At 30.6% G+C, this 15,140-nt stretch overlaps 1 protein-coding gene and 2 pseudogenes across 1 annotated transcript; all 3 read right to left on the bottom strand.

Moving 5' to 3' along the window:
• Window positions 1-2,832: 2,832 nt before the first annotated feature.
• Window positions 2,833-3,467, bottom strand: LOC126551930 (uncharacterized; annotated as a pseudogene).
• A 237-nt stretch (window positions 3,468-3,704) lies between these two features.
• On the bottom strand, window positions 3,705-4,323 carry LOC126552662 (uncharacterized). Its single transcript, XM_050207369.1, has 3 exons — window positions 4,036-4,323; window positions 3,835-3,967; window positions 3,705-3,745 (listed from the first exon to the last, which is right to left on the bottom strand). Exons 1-3 carry the CDS (start codon window positions 4,321-4,323, stop codon window positions 3,705-3,707), a joined length of 462 nt encoding a protein of 153 aa, XP_050063326.1.
• A 257-nt stretch (window positions 4,324-4,580) lies between these two features.
• LOC126552661 (uncharacterized) lies at window positions 4,581-8,833 on the bottom strand (annotated as a pseudogene).
• Window positions 8,834-15,140: the final 6,307 nt, after the last annotated feature.

Below are 15,140 nucleotides of genomic sequence, written 5' to 3'. Positions count from 1 at the left end.
TCTTTTCAGACGATTTGCAGAACTAATAGGTGGGGATTTATCATTTGCCAACAGTTTTAAAGATGGAACAGCTATATTAAAACAAATAATAATTCATTAAATATTTTTGTAGGTACAAATTTTATATTTATGAAAATCTTTTATACGGATATATAGGTACCTACTACTTTTAGGTATATTTTAATTTTAATATTATATTCATAATTTAAAAAGTTATGACAATTTCAAAAAAATATAATTACAATAATATTTATATGATATGAACTTAGGTCAAAATACTAAATAGTTGGTAACTTATTATCTTACAATATGAAAATATACAATAGTATTATTATATAATTATTACTATTAAATAATATTAACACAAACATGATTAGGTACCTATATAGTATATATTATATAAGAGGTCTGAGGTTAAGTATAATATACTAATCTATTTCTTACCAGTTTTTTTTAATTGCCTTTTTACTTTTAAGTTCAACATTTCAGCTTGCAAATTTCTTTCGAAGTCATCAGCATTAAAGTGTTCTGAAAAATATGAGATGACATAGGATTAATTTGTCCGCTCGTTCGTTCTCAAAATTCAATTTTTTAAACGCCTCTGGTTCATTATTTTTGGAAAGGTGTGATAGGATATATCTTTTGACAGCTTTTTTGTTGTTTTTAAGCTATTCTTGCAGCATGCAACAGCACACATGGTACCAGGCATTATAGATAGAACTAAAATGTATAATACTTATGTGAAATACATAGGTACAATTTTTGTTATAGACATTTGAAGTTAAAATATCGGAAATTTTAACTTAAACGATAACCGAATAAAACTGATAAGTGATAAGCTCGGTGGAGGTCTATTGCCTACGTCACAGATATAATTTCCCCGCACTACAATTACGGCTCCTTTCCCATAACTGGCTAACCTCTACTTTATAGATCTTGGTTTTTACTCGGCTGAAATACATAAAACCAAACACCCGAACGAATATTTGATCGAAAAAATTATACGTAAAAACCAAAATCAGATGCTTGTCAAGTGGCTCGGATTTGATAACACGCATAATAGTTGGATAAATACACGCGATGTTAAAGTATAGTGTCAGTAGTAATATAACCATGAACGTGTTTGGAGGTTCTCCAGCTAGTGAAACAAAAAAAATTATATCAGATATTCAGTCAAGTAATAAAACATTACAAAATGAAATAAATAATCAGCAGAAAGAAATTCATAACATAAATGTAATGTTGTTCATCTACTAACGCTGGAAAATCGCATGTCGGAGCTGTTTAATAATTATATAGAAACAGATACAAAACTTTCTTTTACACTTTCTTCTATAGACAGTGTAAATACCGAAATAAAACGCATAACGGGTATATTTGATGAAAATTCTTTACCGAATCATGGATCATATATTTCAAATTTAAACACTCGTTTGAAAATCATCGAAGAAAATTATATTAAGAAAAATTAATTTTGTTACATAATATACTTGTTAAAAATAATTTTAGTCATGAATGTGTTTGGTAGTTCACAAGCTGGTGAAACTAAAAAAACCTCGATGACTCAAAAAAATAATTAGATTTGAATTAAGTGAAAAAATGAGTCAACTTGAAAATAACACTAAGATTATTGAACAAAAATTATCAAATATCGAACAATTAAACGAAAATTTAAAATTTAAAGTATCTGATCTGGAAGATAATGTGGACTACATGAAATCTCAAATATCAGACCTTGTATAAAATGATGCAGAAAATATCACAGAAATTAAGAAACCTAAGGAGTAAACAACAAATATTTTATTAAGGAAATGTCTATTGTAGACACAGAGACATGGGCGACTCAACACTGGATTTTTAAAAATTCAAAATCTATGCAAGACAGCAAGAGTCAGAAAACTAACAAGTGGCTACTACATAATTTTCATCAGCTATCTATAGATTATGGTGATATAGAATATGAAGAACTTGACAAAATGTTGAATTCGTTAAAGTTTGACTGCATTTACACCAAAAGCGAACAAAAAAAACAACTACTTATAGAGTATATACCACACGTCGCAGTCATCAACATTGAAGACCTGGGCTGTCCTCGACTGGATCAAATATGTTATGAAGAAAATTTACCTTGTTGTATCTTTCATAAGGACTTAAATTCTAAACAGTGTACATTCTATAAAGTGTTATCTATAAGAAAATGGTTTATAAATAATTCTTAACAATTGTATACAATTTATTTAATAAACATGATTATATTATATTTTTAACATTGCTTTTATTTATATGCTAACATGCATTTACATAGGTTTTTAAATTAAATATGTAGGGGCTTCCATCAACCTGAAACAGAAAAAACATGATTATTAACTTTAATACAGGAAAAAAAATATTATAAGAAAACATTGTAAACTAACTTAAATATCTAACAAATACAAGGTTATACATACAGAGTAAATAAATATTATACATTATAAATATGAAAAAACTTAAATATCTAACAATTATACATTATAAATGGGGGAAAATACTGTAAGTTTATGCACTAATCTAACTTAAAAACATACTGTTACACAGTATTTACAATAATTTCAATTTTATGTGTTGCATTTAAAAAAATATACAAAAATTATATACAATAATCTATCTCAAATATAATATAACAAACTATATAATAAAATATATATACAATATATAAAATCAAGAAAAGTAATGTAGAAGGTTCCAGTTCTGTTCTTCATCTAATTTGGGCTAATCGTCCTCTGGTTCATCTCTCCTGTAAAATTAAGAGAAAATGTTAGTAAAATAATTTAAATATATATGTATTGTAATAACTTACTCTATACTGTAATGTCAGAGGGTTAATGTGTTTATTTTGTCTTCTAACACCACCCTCTTGTCATCGTAACTGTTGTATATCAATTTTTTTGTCTTGATCGTTACCAACTGGTGGTTGAACGATCGTATCGATACATTCTCCTTGTATGCCCCCACTCCAGTTTCACCAAACAAACACTTTCTATGGTCCTCAAGAGTCATGTGGTTTTTAACCACATGAGCTCTGATACCCTTCGCTTTAATTTTCTCTCCTCCTACTCTGTCCTCTTTACTTTTCCCCTCATCCTCTTCTCCAGCATATACCTCAAACGTATGATTTCGCTCTCAACGCACAGAACTCGGTAATTATATTAACGTCTACCTCATCAGAGAAGAACTCTGGGCTCTTCTTCCTATCTACCACATAACATGGGTAGGTACTGGGAAGCTTGGCAGTGTCCATACGGTTCAACAAGCTAGGGTTAACAGCCAAGTCTGCATAAAAGTCATCTGTCTTGATATGATACACTAGTGAATCTGGAAAAATAATGTTAATAATTAATATATTATTACAAGAGAGTATTTTTTTTTTTTATATATTTACCTGTGTCAGTGTACATTAGCTCAATTTTTTGTCTGTAGAATTTCTTCATTACATTATAATGGTAATCGTACATTAAAGTTTTTGAAATGTCTAGCACCGCAAATCCTATAAATTAATAATGTGTTAATAAATGATAAAAATGTAATTTAAAAAAGTATATTTACCAATATAGATAGGTTTATCAAATTTAATCAATTTGTTTTCTAAAGCAACAGCGTTAAGGTTCTCATTATAATTAGTACAATGTTTAAATGTGCATTTGTTAATCAACTTCTGTAACCTCCTCTCATATGATACCGACTCCATCTTCATCTCCTTTCTCTTGGACTGTATAGTTTTCCCTAGAAAAAAAAAAAATTAAAAAAATCTTTTTTTTTTGAAAAAAGTTCAATAAGTTTATAAAAGTTTAAAAATACCAAAAATAGCATTGTTCATAAGTTTAAAAAAGTCTTTCTCAAAATCATTCTGAGCCTTTTTCCTCATTTCAGTGTTCAAATTAATGTACTCAGCCAACCAATCCGACTGATTGAACTGAATAACTCTATGTACCTATAAATATAAGAAAAAAAATGTTTTTAAATGAAACTTAAAAATTACAAATATATTTTTATTTTTACTTTTTCAACTATAAGACCGTTTTTAATAGCCTGCTGTAAGTTCCTAAAGTGTATAACATAATTTGTCTTCTTCTCAAATGTCACCATCAATTTTTGCACCTTCGAACCACTTGGCACACTGCTTTGCGGTAAGAAAGGTAAGTCATTGTGTTGATTGTGCAAACTTTCAGGATACACCACGTCTACCTCATACACCCGTCCTCTGGGTGAGCTATCGTTTAAATCATCTAATCCATTCAAGTTGGGTTCGACCCAGTTGAACCCACCGTACGGGATGTACTGTGACATCGCCCATCCATACAAGTTGTTACCTATAAAATAAAAAAAATTAAGTTTGAAAAAATTTGCTGTAAAAATTATACTTACAGTCCTGATATATAATCCATGATTTATCTTTAGTCTCGTCATAGCTCGGGGTCTTAACATTGTTCGCCTTTGCATACCGTTTGCTCGCTTGCACCAACCCACCACGTATACCTATAAAAATATATATAAGATTATTATTATTATTATTATTATTATATATACATTTTAAAAATAATATACTAACCATTCTCAAACATCAACAACATGTCGTAATCGTGTAATAATTGGAGCTTTTGCCACGTGAACTTCAACATCGCGTCAAAACAAAGTCCTGGGGCGGTGACGTAATGGACAGCGTCTAAGTTATACGTCCTCATACATACGTCGCGGAAATTCTCAAAAACGTCTGCCAGCAGTAACACATCGATTTTAAGGTACAAATCACTGTACTCGCCCAACGTGGTGCATCCGAAGTGGTCCCAGACCTCCTTCGCGTGTTCATATTCAGTCTCCTTGATCTCGGTCTCTGTCAACGTACTATAAAAGTCCCTCTTGCGCGGTAAACTCGTATCCTCTAACCGCTCCCAACTATCAGTGTACTCGTACGGGTACACCCTCTTACGAGTCACGAGCGGCATATCTCCGGCGACAAAATGTTTGGCTGTCTCACGTAAGTTCTCTAGACCCGGTGTTGTGAGATTTTTGTTGACAGTCCTAAAGCCATGAATCTGAACGTGTCAATAAATCGCATGCTAAATATATTTGATATGTATTTAGAGAAAGATATATATTTCTCCTCGCTGTTCGGAATAACGTTAATAGCTTTCATGTCGTGGCCCAGTTCCGTTACTATCAGGTGCCCGTCATAGTTGGATAAGTTGTGGAAAAATATAGGTACGAAGTTGGGTGTTTGAAGCTTTAGATTGCATACATTACATAGAGCTTGTCGGTATTTTCCAGAGAGATGACAATGATCTGCAACCTTATGATTTTCGTATGTAAAGTTTATCTTGCATAAATTACAGGCTGTACATATATCATGTGACTGCCGTTGTTCATCCGTGAAAACTATAGGTTTATTGGTTTTCAATAATTTTTCAATTTTTATCGCTAACTCGGTCACTGTTTCAATAAAATGTTTCGCCAAGTCCGTCTTACTCTCGTTTCCTCTGTATATCACTGGTTCTTTCGTTATCTCATACTCATCCAATAATTCCGCCGGTACGTCGTCGCTCGCTTTCACAATGAGTCCATAACTCTTGCTTCATGCTTATGTATTATCCTCGTGTTGTGTCCTTTGTCTTTGTCAGTCTTCATCAATATTGTCTCAAAATCTGCATAAATTACTATGGGATGTCTTTGAGTCTTCTTCCACGTTTCAAATTGTAGGCACTCCCCTTCCTTCGGCATCTCCGGTAGAATCGCCTTGTGCACCCCGAAAATCAGTTTATGTTGGTCCAGGGCCTCCTGCCCGCTTAGCTTGTATTTCAAATTTCGGTTGTCGAAACTGGTAAAACACCTTTTACAAAACACGACACGCCCATCATGTCCGGTTTTTTGTTTACGTATGAGCCGGGAAAAATTTGAAATGAACGTATAATGCGAGTTGTCACCGTCCGTTACTAACAACAGGTCAAAATGATCGGTCTTCTCTTCGTCGGCTACTCGCAGTGGATAAACCTCATACGTCGGGTACTTACGAGGCGGTTGGAACTTTTTGTCTAGACCGTATACATTTATTGACACGTTTATATTATTTTTTTCAAATTTCGGTATATCTGAGAGAGGTGTAGGGAAGGCGATGCCATCAAAATTATATTTATCTTCATGTTGCCTGTAATTTTCTCCGACACGATATACCGGCGGCTTCGTCACATGCCTCGCGAGAATCGCCCACTTGAAACAATACCGGTCTACTTTCTGTGGGTTGATAATCGCCCGCTTCCTGTCGATATACGCCGGTAACTCTATATACGATGATTCACCAATCGGAGTATATTTGTATACCGCCAGCAACAGCCCATCGATCGACTCCAAAGTAAAACCGCTACCTCTCCCGCTGTACTCATCTTTCTCTTTCGTCAACTTCATATACGCTATCTCTACAATCGTTCTAATATCACTGTCAGAAAAAATTTCAACCGCCATTGTCTTGAACGCTCTATTCTCCGACGAATTTGCTACGTTCGGCCGGTATTAGGTCGCCTCAAGTTTCAAATTAAATTTAATCTCATGGTGTTGTACGTGCGTTTTCAATAAATTTATTAGCTCAGATATAAGTGGACGGAGAAAGTCATAATAAATTATTTCATTATTAATATTTTTAGCGTAGTACCAAACTATTTTCCTATTTGCGGACGACGAAATTTCATTAAACCCGGGGGATTTAAATCTAATAAATTCAGCGCTAATAAATAAAACTAACCTGTATCGGCGTCTTGCATTTCATATGCATCCATTGCGAACATACAAATATCATCTTCAGTTAACACGTACGAACCGCCAGCCGGGACATCCGGTACAAAAATTTGAGGCGCTATTTGAATCTGCGTGGTGGTAGGAGGCGCGAACTGTATCACGCTTGGTCGTGTTTGCTGATCGATGATCGGTACAGCAAGCAATGGTTTCAAGTGAGCCTGAACGTTAATGATACTTTAGAAAAAATAATAGTTACAAATTAATATTAAATAAATAAGATACATTTTAAACTTTTATTACATACCGTGAGCGTTCTTCAAATGTTTGTTGAGGTTGGTCTTGTATTTAAATGTTGTTGGGCAAATAGTGCACGAGAAACGTATACCGGTGTGTGTTTTTTGGTGTGCCACCAAATTATGTTTCATGTTAAAATTTGACTGACATTGATCGCAATTAAACATGATGTAAATGTTTAAGATAAAACGGATGAAAATAAAGTGTTTAAACACTTGAAAAAAATTACACTGAGAAAAATTGATAATACTGTTGTGTAAGGACTGTGAAAACACGGGGAGAGCAAAGGCAAAGTAAACGCTATAGATGTCTAGAACAGATTGATTGTACATCGGTCGACAACGGAGCAAGTGTCTTATCATTTGGGGTGATAAAGACAAATTAAGCCAGGGCTAGGTAAAATATTAATTGGGTATTTACCATGATAATTGTGTACATCGCTATAGATTTTTAATTATTTTGGGTATCAATGTATTGGACAGAGTTTCATTACCGATTCTAGAAACTGACCTGCGTGTGTTGAGCACAATAGAACGAAAGACCGGCTGGGACAGGCCATTCCGTTAACAATAGAACATGTTATATTATAACGCATACCGTGCCGTCAACAATAATAGTGTTGTTTACGCAGCATTTGACAAAAATTATGATTAATATATTATTTCGAGCTAACTTTTATAGAAGTCTCATAAAAATAGTTGTTATAATAATACCGACATATACCGCTTTGAGAATCGGTATACTCAAAGAATTATAAAATTTGTTTGATTATATAGATTTATTTATTGATAGAAAAGATTATTTAATTAAAATACATCAAGTAGATACGTAAGTATTAAAATAATAAAAACTAAATTTACAGGATTATTCACACTTATTTCGAAACTTACATCTAATTTCTGTAGAATACTACCACTATTATTTACATCTATATTAAAATCTGAATTCTTTCTAAAATACAATCTAGAGTATCACTCGGGAAGTCGTACCAATCGAATACAATAACAACCAAATTATCAAATTATCATATTACAAATATACAAGTATTTTTCAACAACTAACTCAATGAAAAACATAAATTAATTAAACCACAAACTGCCTTTTTATTTTAAATATACTCTTATACTCTAAAAATTAAATATATTATGGCCTTTAAAACCAAAATAATCAAAATATACACTAAAAATGTTGAGTAGGTATTTTATCCCAATTGTTGTGAATTGTATTTTGTTACTCACATATCACAAAATTAACCATAGAAACTAATATGTATGCAAATTGCAAATAAATGAAACTACTTGTCCTACACACAACATTTCAAAGTATCCAATTATTATCAATTAGTAGAATATAAAATATTTAACTAAAACAAAACAGTTATACATTTATAAAAAGTTTTCTTTATTAATAATGAAATTATTCATCAAATAAATATAATTAATAATATTTTAATAATTTTAATATCTTTAATAATTATAATCGAATGTACTTTCCATAAAGCTTTTTTTTCCTCTCTTGTTTCTGGTTCCCTGTTGAGATTTTGTTTTGTTCTATTATCTTCAGCAGTCTTATGATTTACCAACCAACTACCGTCATAATTTGTTGGTTCCCATTCATCTAGTGGAGGACCATTTACATTTATAAACATAAGACTGGCTAAATGTTTAATAGTTAACGTAGAACGTAACTTAGTGCATATATTGTTCATTAGACTGAACCCCAGTTCGCACTCTGCTGTTGAACAAGGAAAGGTTTGCATCAAGTTATAAAATTCAGGCATAACTTTTTTAAATGAAACTGTTTAATCATCTATTATTTGTCTGAAACCATTAATAGCATCATTCTTATTAACTTGAAAACGTTTACATAATCGTTTGATTTCATCTTCACCGTAACGTATATTATTATAACTGATGTCATTTGGCCACTCTCTTACATCTATAATTTGCAGATCTTGGAGTATTGATATATCTTGTTCATTATCCAAGAGCCTAGCGCTTAAGTTATCGACAAAACTGGTTAGAAATTGATTATTATTAATGTTTATTAGTTTAGAGTTTTTTTCTAATATAATATTTTAAAAGTCATGTTATTTGTAGCATTTTTCGCTTTAGTCAAATATTCACCTATTAAATCTTTAAATTAAGTCAAAACTCTTACACTTCTATTTATATGTTGCTGAGCTTGAATTAAAGTTAAAGAACGCTTCTGGAGAATGTTTGACAAAACTGATAGTTTATTAAAACAATCACACATTAGACCAAGATCTAATAGGAATTCAGGACTAGCTAGCCTTTTTCTTAATCCACTTGGCTCTTGTTTTAGTATCTCTATTTGGGTTTGATGATGCATTTGAAAAATGGTTACATAAACCTTCATACATTTTCCATACCACTTTAACTGCCCTTGAACTACTTGCTACCCAGCGGATATCCAATACACGTCCAACTTTTAAAAACATAGTATCCAAATCATTACAGATATTTTTTAGTTCGTTTTGATTTTTTAGAGATGCATTATATAGAACATATAATGAATCCATAAAAGATTTGAAATGATTTGTAGCTTTAATTAACATTCATCAGCATTCAACAGCATCATTAACTTCCACTTCTAATTTATGATTCATACAGTATAAACTGAATATTAATGGATATCTATATTTTAAACGCTTTGCTACACCATTTTTTCCCCAACAACACACTTGCTTCATCACTTACAAATGATATCCAGTTATGTATTAAATAATCCTTATAAAAACCATACTTTTTTAAACAATCAATAAGTTGATTCACAATGTTATCTGCTGTTTGACTAACAAGCTCCACGAGGTCTAAAAAAATAAAAACAGAATCATCGTAAGATATAGAAGCTTTAATGTAAACAACCATACCACAAACTGCACTGATGGTAGTAGATTCATCAATCAAAACTGATAACTTGGCTTTAGTCTTCACAATATTGGAAACAATTTTTTGTTTCATTTTTAAAGGTATATGGTCAATAATATTAGTACAAGAAAATCTAGAATGTAGAGTTGTGCCAGTTTTTATACCATTGAGTTTTTGTAGTTTTAAAAGATTTAAGTGATCATTAAATGGGCGGTTATATTTTGCTATATAGTATGCTGTACGAAAAACTAAAGTGGTTGATTCATTTTTTATAAATGCTGATTTTTCCAGTTGTTTGGATAAAACATTTTCTTTTTTATCAGTTATAAACAAAAATGCTGTCTTGTGGGCTTAAGATGAACTATGTTTTCTTATTTTATTACGAAGAATAGCAAGTCTAGTTACCTTATTTATAGTTTATACTTGTACCTCCACTAATTTAGCACGATGACCACTCTTTAGAAATTTCAAATTCTCGACTTTTAAATGTGTTTAAACAACTAACTTCAAAACAAGTTTTACATCTCAATAATCCGTTAAGACAAAAAAGCCATGTATGTTTTTCTTTTTTTTGTGTTCATTGTTCAGCAGACCAATCTAAAGGCCATAACACACCAACAACTTCTGAATTCTCAGACATATTTTTTTCTACGCTTGTCTGTAAAAAAAAAAAAAATGTATATATAATGTATAATATTTGAGATGTTAAGTTTTTTTTTTTGTTGTTTATTGACATGTTGAAATATTTCTCAAAATATCGGTTGTTTTATTTTACAAGAGTTAACAAATAATAATAGAATCTTAAATTTAATTTTGATAAATTATAAGTAAAACTTAAAATTAAAAAAAAAAATTAAACTTAAAATTTTCCATATTTTTTCTAATTGATTTGTTTAAATTTATCGTAAATTCCTAACAGCTATTTGCTAGCCACTGAGTAGTTAAAATATTATTTTACCTGAGCACTTCTATATGAACATCTAAATGTAATGTCGCATCAGTAAATGTGTTGTTGTTTGTTTCTACCTAATGGAATATTTTTTTTTTTTTGAGAGGGGGAGGTTGTAAATCATCTGTAGCAGACATCTCACCATATTTTCTTGTAGACACATTCTCTACATTTTCTATAGTATTCTTCAACAAAACATACAATCAATTATCAATGTGAATAATACAAAATGAAAAAAGTATTAAAATTTAAAAAAAAAAAATATTTAATCCTTGTCAAAAATTGGTCAATTTTTACCAAAAATAATTAGGAATGAAAATATGAAATATTCAAACATTGAGTTAGTCAAATAGATACCTACATAACTTAAGTATTTCCTACTGTAACTGCCATATAAATTATTTTAATAACAAATAAATAATTAAAACATAAAAATACTATAAACCAATAAACCACTTCAAAATTATAAACATTTTTTCAGCTATTAATAAATAATAATTATCTAGGTTATATGAATCAACTATATCTAAATACATATATATACAATATTATAATTATAGATATATTGTAACTCTCAAAAGTTGAAAATAATTTAGTTTTAAACATAAAAAAATAAAATAGGTATGTCAACTTTTATATTTGTGGCTACTGACTAGTATATTACAATTACAATTAAAAATACTTACCTTTGTTTTAGATTTTCTTATAATAAATTTGTCCATTTTAATTTAATATATAAAATGCACAACTGCACAAGAAAAATTTGATCAACGAAGACGGAAGAACTAAAAACAATTTGTAGATACAGACGGTACGGTCTAAGAAATTAGAATAACTAATAACTGCCAGTAAACTTACTGGTTACTGATTACTGATTAGTAATTGCAGTTTATAATGATTATAGACGATAGTTTTAATAAACATTGTTATAAATACAAACGGTTCAGAATTGAAGTAGGTACGGAGAATATTATATATATTATATATACTTATACCTGCATCATTATTCTGTCATACCCACATGGCCAACACACTCATATACAATACTATACAAATTTACATAATTATAAATAATATATTAATATACATTTACAAGCATGACGAGTTAAAAATAGACGTAATATATTTATATCGGAATCTACTATCTAATACTGATAATTGGTTCTCAAAATGTGTTTTGATAATCAGCTAATAATATTATTATATTATTATACTAAAATATAGTGAAATAATAATGTACTATCTGAGAAATGAAAATTCAATTAAACAGAACATTTTGTTTTTATTAACGAAAATTCTTATAGGTATACGGGGTTATACGGCCATATACCCGTGTATCGCCGTTTATTTAGAGAGTATACGCTAAACAAAAACTTGAGAAGTGAGTATACGTCGTGTACCTTCGTATACCCCCCCCCCCCCCAATACACTACTGCATGCAATACATTCAACATTATACAACTGAATCGCTAAATGCAGAAAGGACACATGTCCAAGTTTTAAAATTTTTCAGGAAACACAAAAAACTTAATATATTTGAAAAAAAATTGATTTACAAATTGTATGTTATAGAATAATATAGTTTAAGACATGGTATACATGTTTCTACAATCACTTAAATAAATATAATTAAACTGTAGGTATCTGAAGGACTTTAAGATTGTGGACATGTGCCGTTTATGCTTCAAATTACCATTTATATTTCGAAAATAACCGTTTTCTTATAAATAAGTAGCTTTAATATGCATAAAAATTAAAATTACATGATTAAATAATATACAGTAGATTATATACTAATATTGAGTCACAAATATTTGATATCTTTTTAATAATTAGAAATTTAATTATATAAATATCTTATGTTCTATTTTGCCTTGCTTGAGGTGTCTCAGTTTGTAACGAAAATATACAATTCCAAAATGATTGCAATGCTGGCTCTGGAATATATTTCGCTAGTTACTTCAAATCTTTCATTTTGCTTTCAAGAATTGGTAAGCTTGAAGTATAAACTAGTGTTTTTGGGAGTTGTATGGGCATTGCATTGTTTTTTCTCAATTTGAAATGGTTTGATGTTATTTCGTCAATAAATTCACTTGTCTTAATTATTCCACATTTTTCCGATACACATTCAAAATAATGGTACTTAGAAATTAAAAATTTTTCTATTGTACGACGTTGTTTCAATGTTTTATTATGGCTTAAAGATTCTAATGCGTTAGTATTTTTAATATAAAATTGTGAAAACCACATTTGATAGTCATAAATCATACTTTTATCAACTAGAAACACTGAAAATTTTTCCAATCTGACAAAACGATCCAATCTGTTAAGTTGTTTTTTTATCAATGCAAAGTCACGATCACACAACAAAAACGAGTGTCCTCTTTGTGAAAAAAAAACCTGAACTTTTTTGAATTTTTTAATTTCAACTAGAGCCATAATCATTTAAGTAATGCGTGGTTTTTGTTTTGCCCAGCACAATTGTCACAAAACAAATGCAATTCCTCAACATCATCATCAACAAAACTATTAATATAGTGAACCAAAAAAGAGCATACATCATTTGGCGTTTTTCTTGCTGTTGCCTCAAAATAAACATAATAAAATAAATTATTCGTGTTTAAATTATGAATACCAAAAGTATTGACAGATAATTGTCGATAATAATATACTTCTTGCACCGGTATTTTAGGTAAATCAACTAAATCAAAGCAAAGACCTAACACTTTTTTATTCTGTTGAGAAATCTCTATTGTTTTTTTAATATTATTATAAAATTTTTTGCTTCTATGTTTATGAACTAGTAATTCCGCAGCAGCAATTCTTTTTGCAACATCATTTAAATCTTTACTCATTATTTTTGTATTTAATTCTTCGCATTTTGAACAAGCATCTTTGACTGGAGCACCAAAGCTTAATGAAAAATTATTCTTAAAATACTCCCAATAATATTGATATTTTATTTTCGCTTCTAACTCTGGATACTTTTCTATGAACATTGTGTGCATAGTTTCAACATTTAATTTAGGGTCTAAATAATTTTTCAATCGTGTTGTGTATAGTTACTATACTCTGTTCCACAAGAGACTACTCGTTTTTTCGTCCGTCGCTGCGCATCCCCCACCATTTTCTCCCGTTCGGTTACGATCGTCAACTGTTCGGCCCGGCGGTCGGCAACGACTCCTCACATACGTAGCGCTTAGCATTTACAGCGATTGACACAACTTCTACGTGATATCGCAACCACGCACTATGCTCTTGCTATATATACTCATAATAAACACCTGCAATTTTACTCCGCATCGCGCCGTTTTTTTTAATTATTGATAATTATGCACTTTTCCGATGAAGATGAACCAAGCACATCAGCTTTACCAACACCAACACCCGTTAAAAAGAATAAACCAGGAAAGGTAAGCATCTTCTAATATTTAATTAGCTTATATTAAATTGTGATAGTCACCTTAAAAAATAAAACTATTACATATGGATCGATTTTTTAATTTAATGATTTTTTAATATTTATTTTTTTAATTTTTTATAAATGTTAAACTCATAATATATAAATATGTATAAGTATACCTTGTTTTACCTAAAACATGAAACATGTTTGAAATATTTGTAATTTAATATGAATAATGAATAAATGTTTTTATTTCCAAATATATAATTTGTTATGAGTGCGTAACACGTAACTACATATAACTCCTAAGGGTATTTTTTAGTTTGTCGGGACCTGCCAAAAGACCATCAGTAGGATAAAAAAGTATGTTCTGACCGCTGATCCAGCTGATCCAGCTGATAAAGCTGATCCACCGTCGCCGCCGCCGCCGCAATATCCACTACGTAACCTACAACAATTTTATGTTATCAGAAATCACTGTTATCATTTTCTTATCATATATTATTTTATGATGTTGTGGTGATAGTGGTTGAATTGACACACTATCAGCCAGCAACTTACGCGTCTGTTGGCCGCGTGTAAGTCGAAACACAGACAGAAGGACGGGGGTGTGAAATAACGTACTCGAAAGAATTTCGAGTGTACAAAATAAGATTTATTTACTACACGCAAATAATAAAAAATCACAATATCAACAAGAAAAGAGATATAAGATATGCCTTACGTGAGGGTTACAAAAACTAACGTAGATCGGCGGTGCACGAGGTTATACCGGAAAGTCGGTCGATAACCAGAAAAAAGGTACAGCTAGGAGCTTAGTGACTTGACGGTTCGGACGTCGAGA

This window comes from Aphis gossypii, chromosome X (assembly GCF_020184175.1).
Source record: "Aphis gossypii isolate Hap1 chromosome X, ASM2018417v2, whole genome shotgun sequence".
Lineage (NCBI taxonomy): Eukaryota > Metazoa > Arthropoda > Insecta > Hemiptera > Aphididae > Aphis > Aphis gossypii.
This window is presented reverse-complemented; position numbering and strand designations above follow the sequence as displayed.

Bases quoted from the DNA above. Each gene is read 5' to 3' on its own strand.
- LOC126552662 (XM_050207369.1), bottom strand. From the start codon at position 4,323: ATGTCACAGTACATCCCGTACGGTGGGTTCAACTGGGTCGAACCCAAC. The intron at 3,968-4,035 runs GTAAAAATAAAA...TTATATTTATAG, and splicing joins ACGGTCTTATAGTTGAAAAA to GTACATAGAGTTATTCAGTT. The intron at 3,746-3,834 runs GTATTTTTAAAC...AAAACTATACAG, and splicing joins TATGAACAATGCTATTTTTG to TCCAAGAGAAAGGAGATGAA.